At 44.5% G+C, this 26,578-nt stretch overlaps 1 protein-coding gene across 1 annotated transcript; it reads right to left on the bottom strand.

Moving 5' to 3' along the window:
• Positions 1-1,681: 1,681 nt before the first annotated feature.
• ZBTB34 (zinc finger and BTB domain containing 34) lies at positions 1,682-26,578 on the bottom strand. Its single transcript, XM_040631908.1, has 2 exons — positions 26,518-26,578; positions 1,682-8,229 (listed from the first exon to the last, which is right to left on the bottom strand). Exon 2 carries the CDS (start codon positions 8,217-8,219, stop codon positions 6,705-6,707), a length of 1,515 nt encoding a protein of 504 aa, XP_040487842.1. The 5' UTR covers positions 8,220-8,229; positions 26,518-26,578; the 3' UTR covers positions 1,682-6,704.

Below are 26,578 nucleotides of genomic sequence, written 5' to 3'. Positions count from 1 at the left end.
CCTTTGGCCGAGCAGGGCACAGCAGTCACCCCGTGAGGGCTCCACGGCAGGACCCAAGCTGACAGGGTTCTGCATGTTTCCTTCCAGGTGGCCTCTTTCTGCTACTTGTGTTCTGAAAAGTTTTGAGCCCTATTTGCTGACAAAAGGTGTGCAAGCCAGGTCTGTTGTGAAAAACGGGGAAAACACCACGGGATGTTCAACATAAAAGTCATGCAGACATGAGGGGCTTTCAAGGAAACGGCCCAGGGAGCGGGAGGAAAACCAGCAATTAGGGATTGGTGGTTGTCCTTTGACATTATAAAGGGCATCATAAACATCACTGAAGCCGGGATGGCTTAGCCAGTTGTGTGAATTGTAATGGCAAGAAACGGAAGTGAAGACAGATCGTGCCTTCAGGGCAGATGAAGAGCCAGCTACAGCTGGTGGCCTTTGTCAGCAAAGCAGCTCGGTAAGGTCTGCTCAACCGGGGCTCCACATCAGTGTATCTGCTTCAGGTCATGCTCCCATTTCCAGGACCTCACCCCCTCGGGATGTTCCTCTACCCCTGACTCTTGACCTTGGGCTGCCTTTCCAGCCTTAAGGAGAAAGCCTATGGGAAGCCATTGCCTCACCAGTTATCTGAGCCATGAGTCCAACTCCATCACTTGATAGATAAACTGGGACTAGAGAGGGTGAGAGACCTGCTTATGATCACGGTCAGGCACAGGCTCAGCTAGAAGCCAGACGTCCAGACTTGAAGTTGATACACTTTCTCCATCACACCCTCGAGTGGCTCAGGAGTCCCCCACCCCCAGCTAGCACCTGAAGCTGGTCCCACATGGAGCTTTTACACGGGGAGGTGGGGGGCATCTCACTGCCCACTGGACTGAAGAGGAGCCCTGCTGAGAAGGGAGGCCCTGTTTTACGGTAAGGAGCCAGGAGCCAGGCAGCTCCAGCAGACTAGGAGCCAAGTTTAATCCCTGCCTGTTCCCCAGCCACGCTGCCCTGCTCAAACCTCCCAGAATACATGCATTTGCTCATTCGTTTAATCCCTACTGGTGCGGTGCCAGGTCCTGTGCTAAGGATATACAGGCGAGGGAGACAGCCCTGGATCCCTGCTGTCACGAAGCTTACAGGCTAGAGGGAGAAACATTAGCTGAACAATCTCACTCATCAATATACAATTACCAGCCGAAACACATGCTCTGCAGGGCAGGAGGCACGCCGCTCAATCCGCGCCCGGTTAAGGGGCCTGATCTAGAAGGGCTGCTGCTGGAGGCAGGGGCTCCCCGACTGAGGGAGTTAACTGGCTAACGGGGAGAAGACAGGTGGAGACAGCGGACACACCGCAGACAGCTCCACGCTCTGCGGCCAGAATGAACACGGCACGTTCAGGGGAGCCAAGGGGCTGCTTCTGCAGGCAAGTGGGGTCAGGGGTCACCGGCGATTCTTTCTAGGGGAGACTGGGCGCACACGGGGGCCCCTGACAATCGGTCTTCGCCACACAAGAGAGAGGGATATAGAAATACATCTGCTTCTTTCTTGTCTTCCCAGCACCACGGTGGCACAAGGGCTTTTTACGAAATCCTCACCTCTCAAAAACAGCGGTTACAGAAATTATGACACGGCAGACGTTTGTAGAGCCAGCAGGGCTCACGGAGGCCGGAGGGGCAAACACAGAGGGAGGCCACAGCACATTTGCTCTAGCAGCATTTTTATTTACAAACAGCAATTTCCATTGACTTTATACCATAAAAAAGCCATTTACAAGCAAGAAACAAGAATTCAGAACAAAATTAAGCAGCACTGAAATATTCATGTCACAAATCTAAAACAAAATGAATACAAGAGTAAAATATCATTTGAATAAATAGTCTTAAATTCATGCTATAAAATAATCCTTAATGGCAAGTTACTAGTTGATACAGCATCCGCTTAGCTAGCTTCATTTACTTCATATGGTGGTGAAGTGTGGGCTTGTGAGGTTACCAGTTTATATTGCAAGATAATGACACTGTGGTAAGTCATTCAAATTGCTCAACCATTTATAACGGAAAAAAATGTTAGCCCTACTAATAAAAGTGGTGAGAGAGATGGTTTTCACATTAGGAAAATGGTCATTCTCAAAGAAACCAGGTAAGTTTACCTCTTACTATAGTCAGGGCAGCAACCAAAGGCTTGGGCAGCAAGTCCAAAGGTTGAATTCACAGCATACTTGTCACTGAGGGGCAGCAAGAGGTCTGGTTACTGCATCTGCGGCAGGGCTCACTCAGGACTTGACCAAGAACTACAGGAGCCCTGTGTGCGCCAGGCCCAGAGGGGAACCAGGGAAAACAAGGTCCTCTTCCGGGCCGAGAAGTCGAGCACCGGGCAGAAACAGTGGGAACACTCTGGCACTTACTGAAGAAGACGTTATGTGACGTGTGACAACCATTACAAACTTGGAACAATGTGAATGACTCTTCTGAACATTCAGTTCAGCTGCACTGAGTAATATGAAATCTATGATTTATGAACTAGATAGTTTCATATAAAGAATTTACATAATTCCCCAATACTTTCATATATAAAATTTAATAAATAACCCTGACCAGTCTAGAAGCACCATTCAAGGGGCGTGTGCCCTTGGAAAATAGTTTAGGTGTTGCATATTTGAGTCCCTTTCAGTGGAGGCTTCACAGGAAACCATTACAGAATTTAACAATAACAAAGACGACAACAAAAATCACAGTAACTAATAGAAAAAGTTAAAATAAAATACATTGATTTCTTTAAAGTAAAGCTCATTCACGTAGGTGATTCCCACCCCCCCTCCCCCCCAGCCCTTGTTTTGTGTTCCTGCAAGTTCTTCCTAGAGTCTAGGCTGGAAAAATAAAAGTAAAAACAAAACCACACATAAGGATATGCAGGCCTATGGTCTGGGCTAAGGGAAAAACAAAGACCTGGTTATAACTGCTATGAGAAAAGACATCTACTCATGCTCTGGAAGCTGGAAAATTATCGATTTAGTTCTACAGTATATTCTGCTTAACAGTGAACCGACAGTATCCTTTCTGCTGTTACACACGCGCGCGCGCACGCACACACACACACACACACACGCACAAACGAACAAAAAAACAAAACTGCCAAGGCGGAGCCGATTGGGAGGCTTTCCACTGACCAGAACTTAACTTGGCTTCATATGCTGTATTTACAAATATAAGTTCTAAATGTATTTACAGCTTTAGTAGAAATTAGAGGGGAGAGAACTGATTAGAATGAAAATAACTGTTTAAAACCACAAACATTAGTAAAAGTATAAAATTCTTTGTTTTCACAGTTTGTAGGAACAGGTGAAACACCTAGAGGAAAGGACGCCGTCACTGTCTTCACATTGTCTACGTACTGGAGAAGGTAGCGCAAGAAGAGACTCAATTATGAACGGACCTGTGTGAGCTCAGGATATGTTCTGCTGTAAAAGATTTCTTCACATATCACTTCTGTCTTAATTGACTTTTGCATTTGTTATAAATGAAACATCTAACCTAAAACTGTACAGAAATAGGGACTTTGCTTTCCAAAAAGAGTTGCTCTAAGGAGTTACACAGCGAACTTCGTCTGCGGAGACGTGAAGGGACCTTCGGGGAGAATGTTTCTGTTCTGTGGCCATGTTCATCCTCCTGGCACATCCTCATGTGACAAGGCACAATTAATTGCTGCTGCCCGATCTGAATGGAGTTAACCTTCCACCCGCCACGCACACTGAGCAGCACGACGGCGTGCTCGCTCAGAGAGGCGGCCCAGCTCTGCGCTGGCCTACGCGCTGCCTCCCCGAAGCCCTGTGGAACCTTACAGTACTGGGTTATGGCTTGAGAATTCATTCTTAACACTGCTAGCAGTGGAAAGGGTAAAGTGTTAGCAACATGAATGGGAGGCAAGTGGAACTTGCAAAATGTGGAATCACGGTTATTAGAGAGAAACTCAATCAATGTTCTGCCCCTTAAACAGTCCCATTACAATGTTTGAACCTGAACTGTACAATCAAAGCAATGTATAGTTTTGTCAAAGACAATTTTGGATAAGTCACTCTTTGGTAAACTCAAACCAGTTAAACAAATCGACAAATACAAAGAACTCCATGTAAATAAGGTTAAGACGGACACGGTGACAAGAACCAGGATATTCGAGGTACCTGCCCCCAGTGCTCTCCCCTCCTGACTTGTCTCATCTCTCACGGAATGCTCTGGAGACCTCTCAGAAGGCCCCAAGCCTGAGTGAAAAGGAGGTGCCTTCCCTGAGCCTGACCTCTCATGTCCTTGATTTGGGCATTTCTTGTCACGAACTTAATTTGTATCACCACACAAATTTTTTGCATTTAATTCTTAAAAAGAAAAACCAAAACCAAACTTACTCATGTACGGGGGGAAAAAAAAAAATCACAAACATTTACCTGAAACCCCAGAACACATTTCAGTGGGTAAACACGTGGGGTCCAGCCTCCCCTTGAGGCACGCGGCTTTGACAGGAGCTGAGCAAGTGCTTCAGGGAGAGAACGCACCCCTTCCTTAGGCAGTCTGACAGGAAAAGGCAAACTATATACCCGGTTCAGCAAGCGCCGCTCCTCGCGAGCAGCAGGATTAGAGTGTAATCTGTACGTAGTAACACTGACGTGGGGCGCGGCAGGTCACACGGGAACGACAGAGCCCGTGTGCTAACGACCCGCCACCGCACCGCCACCACCCCCGGGGGGGCTATCGCACACAAGGGCCTGAACGATTTTCTTGTCTCAAAATAACAAAACCAAACAAAGACCTCCCCCCAAATCACCCCGCCCTCCCCCCAAGCCCCCATCATTCTTGGTATTTTAAGAGCCAAAAAAGCATGGAAAACCGGCAAACGTCTAATTTTGTATTCCTTGAACTCCTGGCCTCTGAGGCTGGTCTCTCGCGTCTGTTTCTGTCGCAGGTGGTGTGCGCCGTCCTCCGGCGGAGGCGCGCTGCCCGCGGGTCTCGGGGCCCGGGCTCTGCAGCGGAGTCTGGGGCGCCGACGCCCTCCGGCCGCGCAAACGCACCGCCGCCGCGGACGCGACTCCTCGGTCGGAGTGGACGGTACCGGAGCAACCTTGTAAAGCCCGTTTTGTTTACTACACGCACACGGGTAAACAAAATCTAGAACTGATGACATTTCCTAAAGTACTAACAAAACATTATTCAAATAGGACTCAGGTATGTTTTCATACAGTAATGTGTTTGCCAGCACATGCTTTTGAGGTCTCTTTTCAAGCTAAAAACTCAAGAGAGGGAAAACAAAACAAAACAAAACTGTAATTCGCTATTACCATTAGATTTCACATTTTCTACAACTATACTGACCTAAAAGATACAGAACATAAAAATAGCACCACGTGACCAAAAAAATGGTGACACACACACAGATTTGGTGACACACAGAGTATCTTAGAGGGCTTTTTGACTGTTGGTTTCTTTAAGCAGGAAACACTGAGAGTGGGGGAGCCACTGAGGCTCTCGTTAGCACACACAATACTAAGATAGATATATTGCTTGCAATTCCCGTAGAGTATATCTTTACAAAAAGTACAAATTCCAAGTTCTGCAGTTTCCCTGGGAACTGCATGTAGAAAAAGTTGCTGTGCACCTGAACTAGCTGTTTGAAAAGAGAGAGAGAGAGAGAGAGAGAGGAAAAAAAAACCCCACAACACTGCTTGGAGAATTTTGTAGACAGAGCTACAAATCCCTTTCCTTTAGTGCGAGTACTAACTCGTGGTAGAGTGATTCGTTTTAGTTACCTGGTATGTATGTTTCTACAGTACGGAATGAAGGTAGATTCGTAGGCCAGTAAAAACATTGCAAACCACTGCTCCTTTGGGGTTGGCTAATATAACACTACAATATGTAAAAAGGTCAGCACCACGGGTCATCCAGCTTACCTACTGGACAACGAACAAAAAATTCCAAACGGTTTCCAACTAGAGTTGTATACATTTTATGGCATTTGGTTTATGTACTTGTTATGAAGCAGAGCTATGAACACTGTGATTTGCTTTGCTTGCTTTTGGACACAATGATTAATATATATGAAAACCTATCAACATTCTTTTGTAAGGGAAATAAAGGGTCAAAACCCTAACATTGGGTAGGGACCAGACAGAGTCAAAAGCCCTGTTCACATTGTATTAAATTATATATTCCTCTTACATTCACCTCAACCAGAATAAAATCAAATTTGAGAATGTATATATACTATATATATAATAATCGCTTTATTATATATATATATAAATTGTCTAACTACCCCTAAAAGTAATTTTAAATTAGAAAAGGTTACCCATTTGTATCAGCTGACGGCATCCTGGTCTCTCTCCATGGAAATGCACTGGTGCCAGCGCACACAACGAGAGAGTATGCCTCTTGGCAGAGAATGTAGGGTCAACCAGTTGGCATAGCTAAATCACTGGCAGATTTTGGATTAAGAGTTCAGCCAAAGAGGAATACTGTCAGCCTGTGTTTTCCCTGGATACGTTGCCCTTCATGCTTTGAGCTCCTTGGGAGAGGGAGGGTGGGGGAAAGGATAAACACAATGAAGTGTTCCTTCCAGAAACCTTAGAAAAACTGCCAAGAGAACGAGAGATTTCCAGATGGTTGGGAAAACCAAAGACTACAACAAAGCAAATCACAAATATGCATTGATTAATGTGCTTTGTCTGGGTGCACTTCGTTACCATCTTAATCAGGAGCGTCAGACACTGTGTGAATTTCCATCCGGGAATCTAGGGCCATCTCTGAGGCTGATGCATCGTTTTCTAGTTTCTGTTCCACGTACACATCTGTTCTCTCGGGGGACTCGATGCGACTCCTGACTTCGGCGACGCCGGGGTGGTTTTTCCGCAGGTGCTGGTTGAGGGTACCTTGGAATGGAAAGCACTTGCCGCAGATCTCACAGCGGAATGGCTTGTCATCGGTGTGGCCCCGGATGTGATACTCCAGTTGGTCCTTGCGTGTGTACTTCTTCCCGCAGAACTTGCACACAAAGGGGGTGATTCCCATGTGGAGCCGCATGTGCCTGTCCAGGCTTCCTTTTTGGTTGAAGGACTTCCCACAGTAAATACAGATCAACCTCTCATTGTATGGGTACCAGTGCCCTCTTGCACTCCTCTCCCGGGGACTGCTCTCATACCCGGGGTTATTCAACATCGCCTCGCTATCGGCACCCTGCACCAAGCCCTGCAGATCACTGTGCAGGTGGACAGACAAAGCCCGCTTTTGGCGAGCACGCCCTCCTCGAAAACAGCTCAGCATGGATCTGGACGGGCTAGAATTACTCAAACTTCCAAAAGCTTCGGAGACGCTGGCTGGCTGTGAGGCTGCTTGGGAATAAGAATACGCATGCTGGAGCACGGAACCGTAGGACCCCACGTTCACTGCCACGACTTGCTCCCCGTCCACCATCTCCGTGTGGTACCCGTCATCCCCCAGGGAGGAGCTGTCGGAACAGCTGGGCCGGTCGGACTTCTCCATCTTCACCTTCACCTCGGTGATCTGGCTCTCCCTCACCAGCAGGTCCCCTTGCTCATGGTCCCCCTCTATCTGAATCTCGTACTCGGAAACGCTCCCACTGCTCCCTCGGTCCGAGTGCCCTTCCTCCTGTAAGCGGCTGCGCAAAGCTTTGCTGGGCGTCGTCTCCATCCGAAGATCGCTGCTCGTCGTGGGTTGCCGTACCTGAGAGCAATACGGAGGGGAGATCTCAACCGGGTTGGCAAAGAAGCTGCTGTCCTTAACTCCATTACGACTCTCTGTTGTCTCCTCGGCGCCGACAGTCACAGAGTCAACATCTCCAACGCTGATTTTTGAATGGATGCTCTCCAGGATCTGTGTGCACTTGTCAATGACACACTGCATCTGAAGAAAGCTGGCTGCAGTCAGAAAGCTGACAACATCCTTCAGCTGCAAGGACATTCTTCCAGTGTAACAAAATGAAAGCAACTGTTCAAACACATTGGGATTTTTAATCACGGATATTGACAAGCCACTCATGGTACTTAATGCTGAATGGTCCCGGAAATAGGGGGAGCTGGCAGCGAGGACTGCTTTGTGGGCTCGGAATGGCTGACCCTGAATGTGGACAATGATGTCACATAGTTTCCCTTGCAGGCGGAGTTCGTTTAGCTGGCTCAGAACAGTGCTGCTGTACTCGGGCACGTCAAACTGAATAAAACTGCTGCTGTCCATTTCTACTGACATGAAGCGTAATCTGCAGAAAGAGAGAGTTTCATAATTCACCAGTGACTCCTCACTAAGTACAAGCAGCACAAACACAAGCTTGCAAAAATCACACCACGACCATCACCACCACCACTGCAGCTACTGTGCCTCCACGGGCCAACCTGGGCATTCTTCCCCTTGCTTTCAGTCTCTCAGGTCTTGGTCAATTCACCTAAAGTCAGATAACCTCCATTTCAAGCAGCCTACTGCCCCAACCGTCTAACATTCATCCTCATCAAAATTATAACACCTTATATATAGATAGTAGGGCCTTTCCAGCTGATTGAGAATTTGATATCCTTTTAGGAAAAATATTTCCCTGTTTCACCTACTTCTAAGGATTTGGAATACTTTGTAAAAAATATGCAAACTCATCTAAAAAAATGTTCTGCCTTACTTGTATGTTTCCAATTGGTGTTTTTCAAGCAGACGGCATACCAGATACACTGAATGGAGCTAAATCCTTTTTAATTTAGAATCTGAGTTGTTTTGATGTGCGTTTTTTCCTCTTCAGTTCTGCACATCTTTCTATCCTTTTGGGCTGGCAACTGACTCTTTCAGTGAAGAGCTTTAGACAGGGCAAGCACCAAGAGTGACGGACATATCACAAGCCTGTCACTGTCCACCAGTGCTCACAGCGCACGCACACCGTGGACAGGCTGGCTGCCCTTGCCAAGAACCCACGGCACCGAATCACTCACAACCATGGAAATGGATACAGCCCAGTCTTTGCTCTCTGACCAAAACACAATAAAATCAGATCTAACAATTATATTCTAGTGCTTAAAATCCAACCAACAAGAAATTTAAGTACCTTCTGAATAAACACCAAATCAAAAGAGAAAATCAAAACGGAACAGAACTATTTAGAAAAAAAGAAAACTCACATCAAATCTGCAGCAAGAAGGATTAAGGAGTAAAGTTCAAGTTTACTTATGTCTTCACCTTACTTGAGAATGCATCCAAAAAAGGAGATGGCGATACAGGTGAGGAAGCAAACACAGGACTGTGCTAACAAGCGTAGAGTGTAGACGGTGGGTGTACACAGGTGTTTTCTGTAAAATCCACCTTTTTTGTATATTTGGAATTTCTCAACATGAAATCTTGACAATTTTGAAACAACAAATTTTAACAGGGAAAGTCAGTGCCTTAAAAGGTTTTATCATTAAACAACAAAGAAGAAAAATATATGAAATCACCGAAGAGGTCAGAAAAGAAACAACCAATTAAACCCAAAGAAAGCAAAAAAGTAATGAATACAGAACAGCATATAATCGCAGAGAAAATTCTTAAAATTATAAGACACAACAATGTGCAATTAAATCTGACGCTTGCAGGAAAGGATCAACCAGTTAGTGTGACTAGATCACACCAGAATTTTTTTTTTATCGTTGTCAGAATCTGAGTTAAAACATTTTAGTTAAGGAGGAATACTGTGCCCTTATTTATCCTAGATTTATGATTGAAATCAATTTGAAATCTGTACGGAACAGACATATTTTTAGAATAACATAAATTGGCAGAATTAAATAAAAAGAAACAGAAGTGCCAAAGCATAAATGATCTTCAGGCCGTTCACACTGTTTCAGATGCATGTTGAAACATTTAAGGCATCTCAAAAAAAAAAAAAAAAAAATTAAAGCATCTCAATTTATATGGCTTAAATCTGATACCAGAAAATGGTGAACAGGATAAAGAAGACGACTGTCAACTTTACCTAAGTAAACAGATTTTAAAGTCCTCAAGGAAATACTCAGAAACACAACCTATTAAAAGAATAATATATTGTGACCAAATGTAAGGATGGCTACATGCTAGAAAATGTATAAATATAATCCGCCACATCAGTAAGTCAAAGGAGAAAAACCATATGGCCAAACCAAAACTATGCCAAACGTGGATTTTAGAAAGTTAAATGCCTTTTCAGAGTAAGGAAAAAATAGGAAGAGAATATTTTCTTAATGTAATAAACAGTACCTACTGCAAAGCCAATGGCAACATCATCCTTAGAAAGGAAACATCATATCTGCATTTCCCAAAATGTACTTAGTAGCACACAAGCCCATGCGCTAGACTCCATATCCCTACCTCCTAGGGGTTAAAAAATATATTAGCATAATAACCCACCTGAAAAGTCCTGCAGACAAGAATTCTATTCAACTCAGCAGTTTGCACACTCATTTAAGGTGTAACTTCTCTCAAGGTACACATGTAAGTATTCCCCAGAATTGGTGTTCCCTGGCGCACACTCTGGTGAACACTTTTAGTAGAGGCATTCCCATTAGTCCCTGGGAGGACACTAGGTTGTCTGTCCATCACTTCTCTTACTTAACGTTGCTCTGGAAGCTCTAGCCAAAGCCACAGACAGGAGAAAATTAAGGCAAAGAGCCATCAGAAAAGAGGAGGTAAAATTACTATTCAAGGCAGACAGGACTATTTACACAGAAAACACAAGGGAATCACTGGAACAAATCTGTTTAGAAGCAGGAAGTAGCAAATGAAGCGTTTCAAAAAACTACTGTACATAAAAAACCAGTTAGGTAAGATAATGACAAGTCATGACCAACAATAGTAACAGAAACTATAAAATACCTGGGGGATAAACAAAAAAGAGTCAGGATCTACAAGAAGAAAACTGTAACACTTTAATAAGAACAAAAACATGTATAAATGAAGATACATATCACACTTCTGAAAGATTCCATACTATAGACACTTTACCCCCAAATTAATGACGATAACGCAGCCCGATGAAGTACTTCCTTAGTAACTTCACAAAGTGATTTTAAAATTCATCTTAGAACACTGCTGTCCAACAGAAATATAATGCCAGCCACATGTGTAGTGTTTTCTAGCAGTTCCATGAATAAAAATGTTAAAATTTTACATTTTTACTTAACCTAGTTAAAGCATTATCAACACATAATCAATGTTAGGAAGTTATTAAGGAGACCTTTCACATTCTCTTTTTCATACTAACTTTTTGAAATCTGATGTCTATTTTACACTTACAGCACACCTCAATTGGGAATAACCACATTTCAAGTGTTCAATAGCCACATGTGGCCAGTGGCTACCACGCTGCAGACACTGTAGATCTAGAAGAATAAATACTGAAGACATTTTAGAAAAAAACAACCACAAAAAACAGCCAAACATACAGATGTCAAAATGGATGATCAGGGGCGCCTGGGTGGCTCAGTCGTTAAGCGTCTGCCTTCAGCTCAGGGCGTGATCCCAGAGTCCTGGGATTGAGCCCCACATCAGGCTCCTCCGCTGGGAGCCTGCTTCTTCCTCTCCCACTCCCCCTGCCTGTGTTTCCTCTCTCGCTGGCTGTCTCTCTCTCTGTCAAATAAATAAATAAAATCTTTTTAAAAAAAAATGTATGATCATGCTGGAATTCATTCACTCTGAGTATGTACTGTCTTCTCCACACCAGGCACAAGGGGTCCAGGTGAGCTCGAATTCTCTTGGTAAAACTATGACAAGGGCTATGAGATCTTTTGTAATGGGGGACGGGGAGGTGCTGCAGACTGAAGGAATGACACACACAAAGAGTCGAAAGCCTGAGCAGGAAGGAAAGAGGCGTTAGAGAACTGTGGTACAGTTGGGGGAAGGACAGAGGCCTCACGAGGCTGTGAACGTAGGTGGGAGTCAGACCGGATGGACCCCGTGGGCCATTTCCAATCAGTGAAAAAGGAAGAATTTTTGAAATAGATGCTGCTTGGATAATATGAATATATAATAATAAAGTTAGATCCCTTCTTCATCACATACCCCCCCCAAAACTTCTAGAGAAAGTCTTACTAGGCCCAAAAAACAGATACCAGAGGAAAACACAGAGATTTAATCACGGAAGAACTTTTATACATTTACAAAATGGCTTTTGACCAAAAACAAATGAACAAAAGACAAATTATGAAAAATACGACATATATGGCGAAGAAGTATATAAAACTCTTACAATAAAAACAAATTTAACAATTGAAAGATGGGCAAAGACTATGAACAGATGCTTCAAAAAAATTAAAATAGTCTTGAAACAAAGATAAAGTGCTTAACAACATCAATAAACAAATAAAAATTAACATGAGATACAATTCTTTCTCAAATTGGCATGATTTAAACCCAGTTGGCAGGGCTATAGGGACTGCGGCGCTCTCGTATACTCCTGGTACGCAAATACAACAAAAGCCTTACGATGGCATTCCTCTTGATTCATCACTATCACGGATATAGGCACAAGAATTTATCCATAAGCATATTCAATTACTATAGCAAAACAATGAAAACAACCAAATTGCCCACCTTCTTGGGAATTATTACAGCATAGCACACCTGTCTACCGAACACTATGTCATTATTTAAACTGACGTTGAGGAATGCAAAGTTAGCTCTACAAAATCCAAGCCCCAAGAGGGCAAGGATTTTTATCTGTTTTATTAACTATCATCCAGCTTACTGCCGGGCACATAGTAAACACTCCATAAATATTTGCTGAATGAATATTTAATAACATCACAAAAAAATCAGGAAACAAATCAACAGCAAATGAGCACAAGGGATCTTTATGGGTGATGGAAATGGTCTAGAAGTGGGTTATGGTAATAGCTGTATAACGTCATAAATTTACTAAAGATCACTGAATTGTACACTTAAGATGACCAAATTCCATGATATGTAAGCTGTACCTCAGTAAAGCTGTTAAAAAAAATCAGGTAACAACAAAAGTAGGATATTTCTAAAATTATGTATATACAGATATTAAATATACATAGAAATAATACTGAGAGATATATACAGAATGGTTACATTAATGTTAAGATTAAAAATGTTTTTACTGGGGCGCCTGGGTGGCTCAGTCGTTAAGCATCTGCCTTCAGCTCAGGGCGTGATCCCAGAGTCCTGGGATCGAGCCCCGCCATCGGGCTCCCTGTCCTGCTGGGAGCCTGCTTCTTCCTCTCCCACTCCCCCTGCTTGTGTTCCCTCTCTCGCTGGCTGTCTCCCTCTCTGTCAAATAAACCAATAAAATCTTAAAAAAAAAATAAAATGCTTTTACTTTCTTCTTCGTACTTTCCTGCATTTTCCAAACTCCTAACAGTGAACATTTATTACTTGGAATGACAAAAACAAGTAAAATAAAAAATACCTTAAAATTCCTGCCGATGATAATTTGACAGACGCTGTTGGCGGGGTGTAAAACGAGCAAATACTTTGGAGGGCATTTTAGGGATGTCCATTGAAATTACAAATGCACGTCCCTCATGACAGAGGAACTTTAGCCCTAGGAATTTACTATATAGCACTGGACAAAACGACAAAAGATTTGGAACAGACTACATGCCCATCGAGAGGAGTGTGGTTAATAACTTATGGGACGCCCATATTTAAGGCTACTATACAACCGGAAAAAACAAACAAGGAAGCTCTTTCCATACTGACATGAAATAATCACCAAGGTATCTCGCTGAGGGAGAAAGGTGCGGTGCCGAGCGGTACAGGTATTGTTTGTATAAAGCACCGTGAAAACACACACACACTGCTGTGTCAATATATACACATTATGGATATGCGCAGACTATTTCTGGAATGATGCACAAAAACAAATAACCTCTACTGCCTCTTGGGAGGGGGACAGGGTAGCCAGGAGCCCCATTAGCTGTCAAAGAATCTTTTTAGACACATTTCTAAACTATCTGAACATATCATTAAAAATAAGTAACATTTTAGGGGCAGGGGTGCCTGGGTGGCACAGCGGTTAAGCGTCTGCCTTCAGCTCAGGGCGTGATCCCGGCGTTCTGGGATCGAGCCCCACATCAGGCTCCTCCGCTAGGAGCCTGCTTCTTCCTCTCCCACTCCCCCTGCTTGTGTTCCCTCTCTCTCTGGCTGTCTCTATCTCTGTCAAATAAATAAATAAAATCTTTGGAAAAAAAAAAAGAGTAACATTTTAAAAAAAAATTAGGATACCTCATCCAGTTTTTAAAAGACAGGAAAAGATCATAATAAAACCGTGGAGGCACAAAGTTGGGAGTCAGATCTGCGTTCAAATGACACCTGCTTTCCACTTGTAAAACTTGGGTGAGATACTTCATAAACTTTCTAAGTCTCAGTTTTCTTATCTTGAAAATGGGAATAATAGTCCTTGCCTCATGGCTTATTATGAGGAATACAAGTATGCAAAAGTACGAAGCACTAGGGGCGCCTGGGGGGTGCAGTCAGTTAAGCGTCAACTCTTGGTTTCGGGTTTTGAGATCACAAACCCCCCTCGGGCTCAACGCGGAGTCTACTTACAGCTCCCTCCCTCTCCCTCTGCCCTTCCCCCTGTGTGCACGCATACGTGCATGCACGCTCACTCTCTCTCTCTCAAATAAATAAATCTTAAAAAAAAAAAAAAAAGGTAGGAAGCACTCAGCACAGTGGCTGCTTGGCCCACAGTATCAAGGTTAGCTGTAACACTTTTTTAGGGGGACAGGATGGTATAACAAAAAGACCTGGCTTTGAAGGTAGACTTGGCTATGAATCCTAGCTCTGCCACTTTCTGATAAAAATCATAACAACGAACATTTAAACAGCCACGTGGTCTTAGACAAGTCGGTTAACTTTGATTTCCTACCTAGAAAAGGTCTCAGAACTACTGCCCTATGTGATTGCGGTCATGATTAAATGAGGGAAATTCATGCACTGAATGTGTATAAAAGCTGGCATATAACGAGACTTATCTTGCGCTAAACACCTTATATATATTAATTTGATCCTTTTATCAATTCTGTGAAGGAAATACTAGGACTGTTCCTATTTTATAGATGAAGAAACTGAAAAGCAGTTCAGATACTGCCAAAGGTCCCACAGTTAAAAGATGAACTTACTCCGACTCGGGAGGCTGTGGTCCTAACTACACCAGACTGCCTTCTAGAAACACAGATACTGCCTGGCATGACAGAAGGGTGCGTAAATAGTGACTCTGGGAATTAAAGCGCAAAAGGAAGGTGGCCTTAGGTTTTTCAAATGATGCAAAGGTGTGGGCAAAAACCAGTAGAAAAGAGCAAACAATGAAGCATTTCTGAAACAGTCTACAACTGAAACTAGCCTCCCGGTGAGGCTTCCTCCTCCTCTGCGTGGCTTTTTATCTTCTCAGAAGAAAAGAAGAGAACTACACTTGAAAGAAAATCACTGGAGAGAAAAACCAAAGACCATGATTAACACCTAAGAGAGGGATTCCAGTTTTCTGCAAATGAGAAAGGAAGTGCTTCACTCTCCTCTCCTTTACATTAACACCTCCTTCTGGCCGTGACAATGAGATTCAAAGCCCTCTGCCTAGAGCTGCTAACAAGCCACACTCCAGAGGAAGAGGCTTCTGAAAGTCTGACACACAGGGAATCTGCAGGTAACTTCAGCCCTAGGCACGTTACCAAGCTTAAAGGAGCAAAAGGCATAATGAACCATAAGTTCTACACCCAACGACCTGATTTGTCAGGTGTAGTGGCCCAGGGGTAAAGCAAGTCAGAACCTCTTCAAGAGACAATCAAGTTCAAATATGATCCCCCACTCCTCTGATCAGCAGTTTCCCAACATGTGCTCCCCACTGGTTTCTTGTAGGTCTTGATTCCTCCCCTGCACAGAATGTCAGCGGGCCTACACCTAACTTAGATCAATGTTTCATTAGTTTAATCTTAAAAAAAAATTTTTTTTTAAGATTTTATTTATTTGACAGAGAGAGACAGCCAGCGAGAGAGGGAACACAAGCAGGGGGAGTGAGAGAGGAAGAAGCAGGCTCCCAGGGGAAGAGCCTGACGTGGGGCTCGATCCCAGAACTCTGGGATCACGCCCTGAGCCGAAGGCAGACGCCTAACAACCGAGCCACCCAGGCGCCCCTGTTAGTTTAATCTTTAAAATAAAATATATGCACACAAATTTCAAATCCTAGTACAGAAAATATAAAATGAATAGCAAAGCTCTTCCCCAGTTCCTCTTCCCAAAGATAATCACTGGTAAGAGTTTTCAGTGTTCTTCCACAGAAAATTATAAACACATATCAGCCTAAATTGTTCTATACCCTGTTTGTTTCTTTGTTTTATGTATTTCATACACCCTCAAATCTTTCCACGATAGCACAAACTCATCTACCTCATTACCTTCTCCAATTTCAGAGTACTCCACGGAACACTGTGTCACAATGTACTTAACCAGGCCCAACTGATACCCCAAACAGGAAAAAATTTAAATAGCCACGGTATTTCCTCTAAGCAGAAGACTTTGCTAGGATCGTGGTTTCATTTCTACCGATCATACCAACTGGGTCCCAAAGGCAGCGGCAGCTACCCTCACCCACAGCACATGAAGTCCCTGTCCCCCCCATAACTGCCAATAATGAGCATTACACTTTTTCACTTTTGCCAGACTGATCAGTTTAAATGGCATCTCATGGTTTTGAAATGCCTTTATTTAATTATAAGTGAGGCCGATCATCTTTTCTCATGTTTAATGGCAATTTGTCTAAATTTGTCTTCGAACTGTCTGTTCGTATCCTTTGCCTATATTTGCATTTTTTATTGAATGTCAGAGCTCTTTGCAAATTAAGGAAATTAGCCTTTTGTCCTATATGCTGCAAATATTACATTTAATTGCAATCACTAAATGGCATACTAACTGGGAATTTAAATTATTTTTCTACATGTATAGGAAATATTCATTCAATTTCAATCTTCTGCATGCACAAACCAAAGGGAATTCAAAGACGAATAAGACTCCCAGTCTTGCAGTTTGATATGGGCTTAATGCAGATTCCTCCCAACTCAGAGAGATGTGGGAATGAAATTCATTTTTGATAATGCAGAGAAGTGATTTATATATTAGTTTTTCATCTAGACTAAGTTTGCAGCTGCTTCAGAAGACAATAATGAATTTGATTACTCCCCTCACTAAATAAATCAGAATCAGTATTCTTTAACTCAACAGAGTAATCACAGGTCTGTCACATTATATTAAGAAGCCATCCCCAAACTAGACATTTCCACTGCTATTTTCAAATTTAAAAAACAAGCATTTATCAGCTGGACATTTTTCTTCAATACCATTAATACTTTTTCTTTCATTAATACTTATTTTAACTATTTTTTTCTGTTTGTTTGTAAAGACCACACTCTGGATAAGAACATGAAATACCTCTTTAGAAAAACATACATGGTAAGGACTTAGTTGCAGGGGCTGCTGGAAAGTTCAAGTTGTCACCTCCTCAACTTGTCCTCAGTCCTCTTCTGCTCATTCGACTAATGGACACAAATACCACCTGCTCTGCCCATTGCTTTAATGGGAGAATACTTTCAACCCCTGGAAGCAGCCTTCACCCCACACACAGCATCTGCCAAGGTCAGCTGATGATACTGTGCCAACACTGGTCTCAGTGGGTTCTGGGAAGGACCCCCTCTGAGGTGGGCAGTCCTGACCCTTCATCCCCTTCCTTGTGGCCAGCCACCCTTACACCCGCCTCAGCAACTGTAAAAGGGGACCACTGTCCCCTGCCACACTCTTCAGCCTTCTCCCTCACTTGGAAAGCCCATCATGCTCATCGTCATCAATAACCAACACTGACTGAGTGCCTGATACAGGCGAGGCACGTCATAGAGGACTTATATGCATTATTTCCCTGAATCCTCTTGCCCTCCCCCAAGGGAGGTACTTTCACCCCTCTTTTAGAAACGAGGAAACCGAGACTCCAAGAGGCTAACTTTCCCAGGACTGTTGCAAAGTCTACCCATCCAGACTTCCTACACAGTAACTCCTGATGCTTGTCGAATTTGCCCTCAGGGAACAGCAGGACCAGCAGAAGTCAGGAAGAGCTGAGGAAAAGGCAGGATGAGAAGAAAGCTTGCCCTAGGTTACATTCCTGCCCTGGCGTGGTGGCCAGGAAAAGGGACAGGAACAAGTGGTAAACATCCCCCTAATGCTGCCAAGGGCTCCTACTGCTTCTGTGAGGAGGAAGGGGATGGAGAAAGGCGAGTGGGGATATTTTATTAATATTCATCAAAATTACAAATGCACGTCCCCTGTGACTGAACAATTTCAGCTCTAGGAATTTACTACAGCACCTTCTTCCTCAAACAAAATCTCCAAGAGGAGTAAGGGCTTTGAGCAGGGAAAGGAGGGAGGGAAAAAAAAGAAGGTCCCAGGTGGTTCTGCAGCTGAGGAATGGTATGCCTTCCATCTGCACAGCTTTTCCCCCATCAGAGCCCCTTAGCCTGTCTGATTTTACCTCCTTTATTTTTTTTTTAAGATTTTATTTATTTATTTGACAGAGAGAGAAAGAGAGTGTGTGTGCGTGCATGCTTTTGCGGGGGGGACTGACTGAGCCACTCAGGCACCCTTAACTCCTTTAAATAAACAGCTATCTTCATGCTACAGCCTCAATTAATTAGAAACCACTGGCCCAAGGCTCAAGCAACTGGTCCTTCTGGTGTTTAAAGGTGGAAGTCACAGAGCAGACGCTGCCAAGACACAGGTTCAGCCCAAGTTCAACAGAATTCTAAGCAGCGTTGAGACTGGTGTTCAAAAAGCCAGAGCAGACTGTAAGGGGCCATCCAGGATTGACCAAGGACCGAGGACAGCAGCAAGGCAGGCACAGGCCAGGGGTAGGCCAGCACCATGAGGAGTGGAGAAGGAGCACGTTCAGGAAGAAAACGGACCCGTGCTGGGGAGTGAAGGCACACTGGGCGACCAGAGAAGGGAGGATGTTTCCACAGTGAGGCACTGTGGGCACAAGCCACGGGGGAGAGCCACACCGGATGACCCACGCACAGGTCAGCCTAGGTCCTCGCACAGACCTGAGGTCAGGAGCGGGGTCCTAGAGATAAACATGCACACGTGCTCTGCAAAGAAAACTAGGATCCGATGCAAGACCATATGACAACAAGCCTTAGTTAGTAAAGCTGCCTGAAATCTCGGCAAGGTCCCGCCCAAAAAAGCTACGGAACACGGCACCACACCCATGCGTCAGGACAAGACCGTGTTCTGAGATTCAACATGGGAATCTTACCCCCGATCTGGGTTCCAAAGCTCACTAAAACAAACGCATTTTACCTGAAGGAGCTTGAGAATAAAAAAGCTACTTGGCAAAGACAGCAAAGCCACAGTCTAGCAGACAGGACTGATCCTGACAGGGGTGAACAGATATACCAGTTAATCCATACTCTGCTCTGCCTTTCACCCTGCTCTTCCCACTGGGTTTGAGCAAAACGTTGAACAGGTAATGACTGCCCTCCCACATGGCAACACTAGATGCTCAAAGGAAAGAAAACGCGGTCAAGCGAAGCAACACGAGTCTTCAAAGGTGTTGCCTGTTTACGGATTTCTTAGCACCAGGGACGGGAAAGAGGGTCCTATTATTTTCCATTCAATGCCAGTATGTTCTTATGACAATATTTTTTAAGACCTCATTATCACCAAAAAGTAACTGAAAAAAGCATGGATAAATTTATTTATAATAAGGACATAAAGATCTTTCCAAGCATGACAGAAATCCCAGAAGCCACAAAGGCAAAGACCAATACATCTGACAAATACGACAGAAAAAATACCCTCAGTGAAAACCAGAAGTGAATGACATATTGAGAAAAAATACACGCGCACTTGACAATGGACTACTTTCCAAATTCCTTAATTTATATTATAAATCAATCAGATTGGGATGACATAGAAAGTCCTATGAAGAAGGTACAAAGGAATTAACAATTCACAGAGGAAGAAAAGACAACCAAAAAACACATGAAAAGATGTTTAGCTTTCTTCATGACTAAACTCATGTGAATTAGAGAAAGAAAAAATGAGATACCAGTTGTGACCCATCAGATTTGCACACATTTAAAAAAGAATTGGCAAGTGTAATCCTGAGGGACGATAACCTGGTCAGATCGATCAAAATGCAGAAGGCATTCACCACTTGGTCCACCATTAACTGCTAGGAATTGACCCTCCAAATATACAGTCCTTACGAGAGTACGTTAGAATATATGTAACAAGGATGCCCCCTAAGCATTTTTTATTTGCTGTAGCAAAAAAAAAAGAAAGAAAGAAAGAAAGAAAGAAAGAAAGAAAGAAAGAAAGAAAGAAAAAGAAAAAGAGCGAGAGAGAGAAGGGGAACTTCAAAATCCAGCAAGAGGAGACCGGCTCAAAACAACAATGAAACACTACACGGCCATGAAAAAGGATAGCTAGATGAGAATGCTTCAATACAGAAAGAGTTCTATTATTGAGCCCAAACCAGCAGGATACAGAATACTTATGCATATGTGGGATTCTTTTCATGTACTTTTCTTAAAAGAATAAATACACACTGCTGTGTGCACTCTGGAAAGAATCACACGAAACTCTTAATGTCGGGGACGTTGGGAATGAGGACTAAGGACCGGGGAGAGGGAAGGGAAACAGGCTTCATTTTATACTTCTTGAATGTTTTATCACATAGCTGTATTATTCTCACCAAAAGTTTTTTTAAGACATGTGTAAGATTCTACCTAAAAATATATAATTTTGTAAACCAAAGAATCTAGAGAAAGATAAGCTGCAAGTGGATAATTAGTGTATCAAGCAGACAATTATAGAGGCAGAAACAAAGAACTATGAGGAGGAATGACAAGACTGATTACTTTTGACCAAAAAGATTTTTCTAAAAATCAAAACAGAACAAAGGAAAGCTTCCTGGTGTTAGTAATATGTGAACGGGGCTTTGCATTTCAAATGGAACAGAAAGAACACTTCAAACAGAACTGATGGCAGGAGCAGGGAATAAAGGATTGAAATGTGTGGTGTGTGGAGTAGTGGCTGGGGCCAGGTTCCAGGGGTGACAGGGCAAAGAGGAGAACCACCGTCGGGACGCAGAGGGCCTTGAACATGAGATTAGAAAACCCCAACTCAATTCTGGCAGCTGCCAACTTGAACATGAGTCCAAAGAAGGACTCAACAGGACTTGGAGACTGCAGGATGCTATCCCTTCCAGGAGGCAAGTGAGTTCTGCCTCAGAGAAGAGTCTGGGTTGCCCACTGGGCATCTGTGTAGAGCTGTGTGACAGGTAGTGGGAAGGGAGGGGAGCTGTACAGAAACATCAGATGCTGATTTGGGAGTAACCAAAAACTGTACTAAGATGAGAGATGAGACAGATGAGACAGGTAAGATGAGAGAGGAAACAGAAAAAAGTTTAGCTGAGAGCAGAAAAGTTTTGCTGTTTGCTCCTATGCGAGGTACTCTAACGTGGTCACAAGAACAAGGTAACACCCACACTTAGCCCTGTCCTCAACACAACATTTCATGAATAAAGTTCTGCATCGGGCAGGCCTTCTTTTAAAGCTGTTAAGGACACAGAACAATGAAAACCAGAACGCAGACTAGTGATACCTTCCCGCGCTGCTAACCCATTCTGAAGAGAGCCTGAAGATGAGAGAGGGGACACTTAAATGCCATCTGGGCAAACACCCACATGGGCCTTGCAATCCCCTCTACAACATCCTTGGGGAAAGCCCTGGAAGTGTTCCCCCGTAAGGACAACCGGAACAAAAGTGCAAGCATAAAATCTAAGCAAGGGGCAACGCGCTGCTGAGCGCACACCCTCGACTGTGAGCGGAGGGCAAGGCCCGTGTGCCCAGAGCCCAGCACTGTGTCTGGCAGAGAGAGAGGTTCTCGGCACATGTCAGCTGACTTGACCTGAACCAAGCCGGTGGCTCAAAATTCCCGGAGGCCACGATCACTACACCTCCAGCTCTCAATTCTCCCTGATGAAGATCCAAGACCATCCCTTCCAGCAGGCAAAATCTAGCAAGGGGGCTTAGGCCCATTTAACCCAGAAACACTCTAATTTGCTCCACTTCATTTAAAAATACCCAGTGACACTTCTAAGAAAAGAAAGCAAGGTTACGAATCTGGGAGTTAAGGCACCATGAAGTACCCATTATTCTCAATCAAGAGGCTCACGATTCCAAACCCAGATCTGCACCTGCTGGGTTCAGTCACTTGTGGACACCAGAGCCACAACTCAACCTCGGCTTCCTCTATCAGGCACTGAAGACCTAAGATCTCTAATTTCCATTCCATACAAAAAGTCATGAAAAAGACCACAGATGGAAGCACTAGGGACAGCAGGCATGGTAACAGCAGTAACAACTATATAAAAATAACTTTTCTAGGTATTTCTGCCTGGGTCTAGATCAAAACTAAACTTGAGCTGTCATGAATTACAATCTAATCCTTTAGAAAGCAGCAGCCGAATAACACCAGGGCTGCATAAAACATTCTGGTGCTGCTGAAACCCAATGCATGAAAAAAATAAATAAAATGGCATTCCGTGATGGATATTCATGAAGCACTCATCCTAATTTAAAAGAAAACAAGTCTAGAGTTCTTACTGCATTAATTCATGTGAGCCTGAAAGAACATTTTTATCCAAACTGTTAAGATTTCCTACCAAGGCGTTAACATTCTCCAAGTCTGCTCAGTTACACTAATTCTGAGAGTACGGTTTGGTTTGACAGTGGGGTTTGTCTTTCAGTCAATGCAGAACATCAGAAGCTTCTTCTGAGCTGTCCTGGCAGGGTAGGGATGGCCTCTCTAACCTCACCTGCAATGTGAGGGACTAACAGTTATACTCCTACTGTGTACCCTATGCTAAATAAGCTCTTTACCTATTCACTGAACCTTCAGGACAACACTCTGACATAGACAGTGCAACTATCCCCATTCTACAGATGAGGAAACAAACTCAGAGAGACGAAGGACCTTTCCAAGGTCACTAATGACTGTCGGGGGCCAGGATTTGAACCTGGATTTGTCAGTACCCTGAGTGGGAATTCTTATCTCCGATAAGACTTTAATTCAGGCACACTGGTGAGATGCAGGGTTTTTCCTGGTACCTGACTCTTACTGATCAACTTTGAGTGGAAAGAGAATTCTCATTTAAGGATGTATCATTACATCGACGCAATGATAATTAAGGGTTTACACTGTGTTGTACTTTGAGTAGTTTGCAGCCATTTCTCTGAATGATGTCCATTCCGTCCAAAAACATCTCTTTACCTCTGTCTGTGAAGTGGGCAAGTAGATGTTTCACGAATTCATCCCGACTGAGAAAGGTAGGTTTCAGGCAAAGGAATGAATAAGCTTTCTTAAGGCAAGAACTCAAAAATGTCAAGAAGTGGCATCTCACCTGCTTACTGCCGGCACTTCCAGGGACACCAGGTCTGGGAAACACAAGTCCCACCTCTTAGGACAGAAGGATTAGAAAAGCTCACCTTGACTTGCTTTCTTCTGTGAGGTTTTCCGTGCCATCAATATCAACCAGAAAACAACCATTAGATATTAAACTGCATTCTGCTGATGACCTTCACTAAGCTAAATTCAGCAGTCAGCTATAAAACATTAAATGGACACAATTAAGAAGTTTGAAAAACAGGAAGCAAAATTTAAACTGAAGTAACATGAAAATGAATGGGAAGAAAACAGTGAGAGCATTCTAGATTCAGGATACTGACATTTTCAACAAGTGCTGCAACGGAAAGGATCCAGAGATATGTCAAAACCCAAAACTCATTTCTCCACCTTGATAAATTTACACCTGAAGATGACGATGATAATGAAAATGTATTGAGCAGTTAATAGGAGCTGCAAACTCTGCTACGTCCTTCATATGCGTATTTTTTTCATTTTAAAAGTCGTAGTAACCCTATGAGATGGATTTTATTATCCCCACACTACAGATGAGAAGATAGGCTCAGAGACATTATACAATTTGTCCAAGTTCACAGAGCTAACAAGCGGCCTTGCTGGGATTCAAATCCAGGCCTGATTCCAAAGCTGAAGTTCTTTCCTCAGTCTCCAGCAAAAGAATTACATGACTTTTTTCTTTCCCATAATCAAAAGTAAACTTTCTAATCTTTCAAAGATTCGTTTTATGCTATGTGTACTCTAAGAATGAAAGCGGAAAACATCCACTTGGAATGGCAGCATGACACGTAAGTGATATATAACAGAGAAAGCTGGTCATTGATAAGATTCCCCTTTAAAAAGGACGGGAATCAATTTTTTTTTTTTAAGTTGTTTACCAACAAGCATCAGGAAGTATTTGAGTATCTCTTATAAAAGTTCGACTAACGTATTGGATACCACCAGGGCTCCACAAGAAGTATTAAGACACAATGCCCTCAAAAAAACTCCCGCTCCAGCTGGGACAAGAACAAGTTCAATAACCAAGCAACAAATGCTGAATCCTGAGCTTTAGATTCTGAGTGCCACAAAGGCATGGGGGTAGGGCAGTCAGGGAACACTCTCTGGAGGAAGTATATCTTCAGCAGGGGCCTGAAGGAAGTGAAATGGAGAATTTACACAGAGAAGAAAAAGGAGGCCAGCACTTCAGAAGGGGGAACGACAGGAGCCAAGCCCTAGAGGCAGACATAAACTTGCTTCTGCAGAGGACGGATGGGAGAAGGAGAAGCAAGGAATGGTTCAGATAGGTGGGGAGGGGCCAAACCAAGGCGAGTCTTGAAAACATAGGGCGGGCAATGGCTGGGCACAATGGGGCACACAAGAGGGCCCTACTCAATGCCATGGCCTCTTAGGTGATTTCCTGGCCCCAAGCCTCTTCTTTCCCCTCCTGCAAATTACCACAAACCACCCCTCGTCTCCTGCCACTCACCACTGACTTTAGAATAGTTTCAACTTTGGCCTAGTGTTCAAGTTCTTTCAGGAACAAGCCCCAACCAATCTTTCCTCCTATCCCCTTTCCCATATGAACGCTTCTCGACAAGGAGACTGGTCTATTCACCAACTCCATTGGATCACTGGGCCTGATTCCTCTTTTCCTATCTGAATCCTACTCATCCGTTAACAGCCAGCTCAAATCCCGCCTCCTCGCTAAGCCATCCCTGACCACTCAGCCTCCAATGACCTCCGTCTCTTCTTCTTCTTAATTCTATAGCACACAGCCCTGTCTCATCAATCAACTACCTTTTCACAGGTAAAGCCTCCGCACCTAGTGTAAAGCTGCTTGGAGGCTGTGTGTCTTCCAATACTTTCCCCCACCACATGCAACAGCATCTTGACATTTAATAATCAAGCAAGCACTCAACTCTTTTTTTGACTTCCTATATTAAGTTTGGCATTAGCATAAAGGAAGGAGGGGGGAGGCGGGGGACTTCTGAAGTCACAGACCAACTAAGAAGCTGTTGCAATAATCCAGATGTGAAGCAAAGAGGGCCTGGACTAAGGAACAAAGAGAAAATGGGCAAATATAAACAACAAAAAAATTTTGCATGCAAAAACTCAGCAGGATGTGATTGACTACTACTAGGGACAAAAGCAAGGGATGAAATATGATTAAGGTAAGGTTTAGAAACACTTCTGGGAATCATTTTAAAGCCTGTCTGAAACCAAGTGTATTAAGTGGCTAGAAGTCTACATTTGCAAAAAGTCTTCAGTGAAACTGCCCAATGTCTTGAACCAGGGACAGCCCTTCCATTTTCAGACACATACAGACTGGCAGACCCACGAGGGTCTTTAGAGAGCTAATCTAAAACCCTCACTGATCAGATGGGGAAACTGAGGCCCAGCGTGGAAGAGGCTTGCTGAAAGCCCCAAGACAACTCCCAGACTAGTGCCGCCCTAAAGCACAACCGCCCAGCCTAGAAGGACACTGTTTACACCCCGAGGCTAACCCCAGCCCGGCCCTCCGTAATGGCAGGACCGACTGAGGGCTAGAGTGACCATGGAGACGTCTAGGGCCAAGCAGGACGCGCCGCCGCCTGTTTACCTGGAGAAAGGCGGTGGCGTGGGGCAGGGGGTCCGTTGCAGCCACCAGCAGGGCCGACCTCGCGGCCCGGCCAGGCTCTGCAGGTCACTCAACCATCCGGCCTCCCCGTACAAAGGGGGAGCGCCCCTGGGGGCGAGGGGCCCGGAAGCATGGGATCCCGAGACGCCCGGGGCGGAGGCTGGGGAGCCCGGGGCAGCCTGCCGAGCGCGACCCTCGGCCCCACCGGAGGCTCCCGGACTCCGGAGCCGAGCACTGTTGGCCTCTCCCGGGCAAGCGCCTAGCCAGAGCAGGTGCCCGGGCCTCCCGACCCCGCCCGGCCTCTGCTCCAGCCCGCGCCGCCCGCCCACCCGCCGGCCCGCCGGACTGACCAGGCGCGGAGGCGCCCGCCCCGCCGCGCCCAGAGGGAGCCGGACAGCGGCCATGGGCTGCCCCCGGCCCCGCCGGCTCCTCCGGCTCCTCGCCAGCCGCCCGCCTCCCCCGGCCGGCGCGCCTCACCTGCCGAGAGCGCCGCGCTCACATCTCCCGCCCGCGGCGCCCCCTCCGCCGCCGCCGGCGC

Source organism: Ursus maritimus, unplaced genomic scaffold, assembly GCF_017311325.1.
Source record: "Ursus maritimus isolate PB19 unplaced genomic scaffold, ASM1731132v1 scaffold_17, whole genome shotgun sequence".
NCBI lineage: Eukaryota > Metazoa > Chordata > Mammalia > Carnivora > Ursidae > Ursus > Ursus maritimus.
The sequence above is the reverse complement of the archived record's forward strand: the minus strand, read 5'-3'. Positions and strand labels throughout refer to the sequence as shown.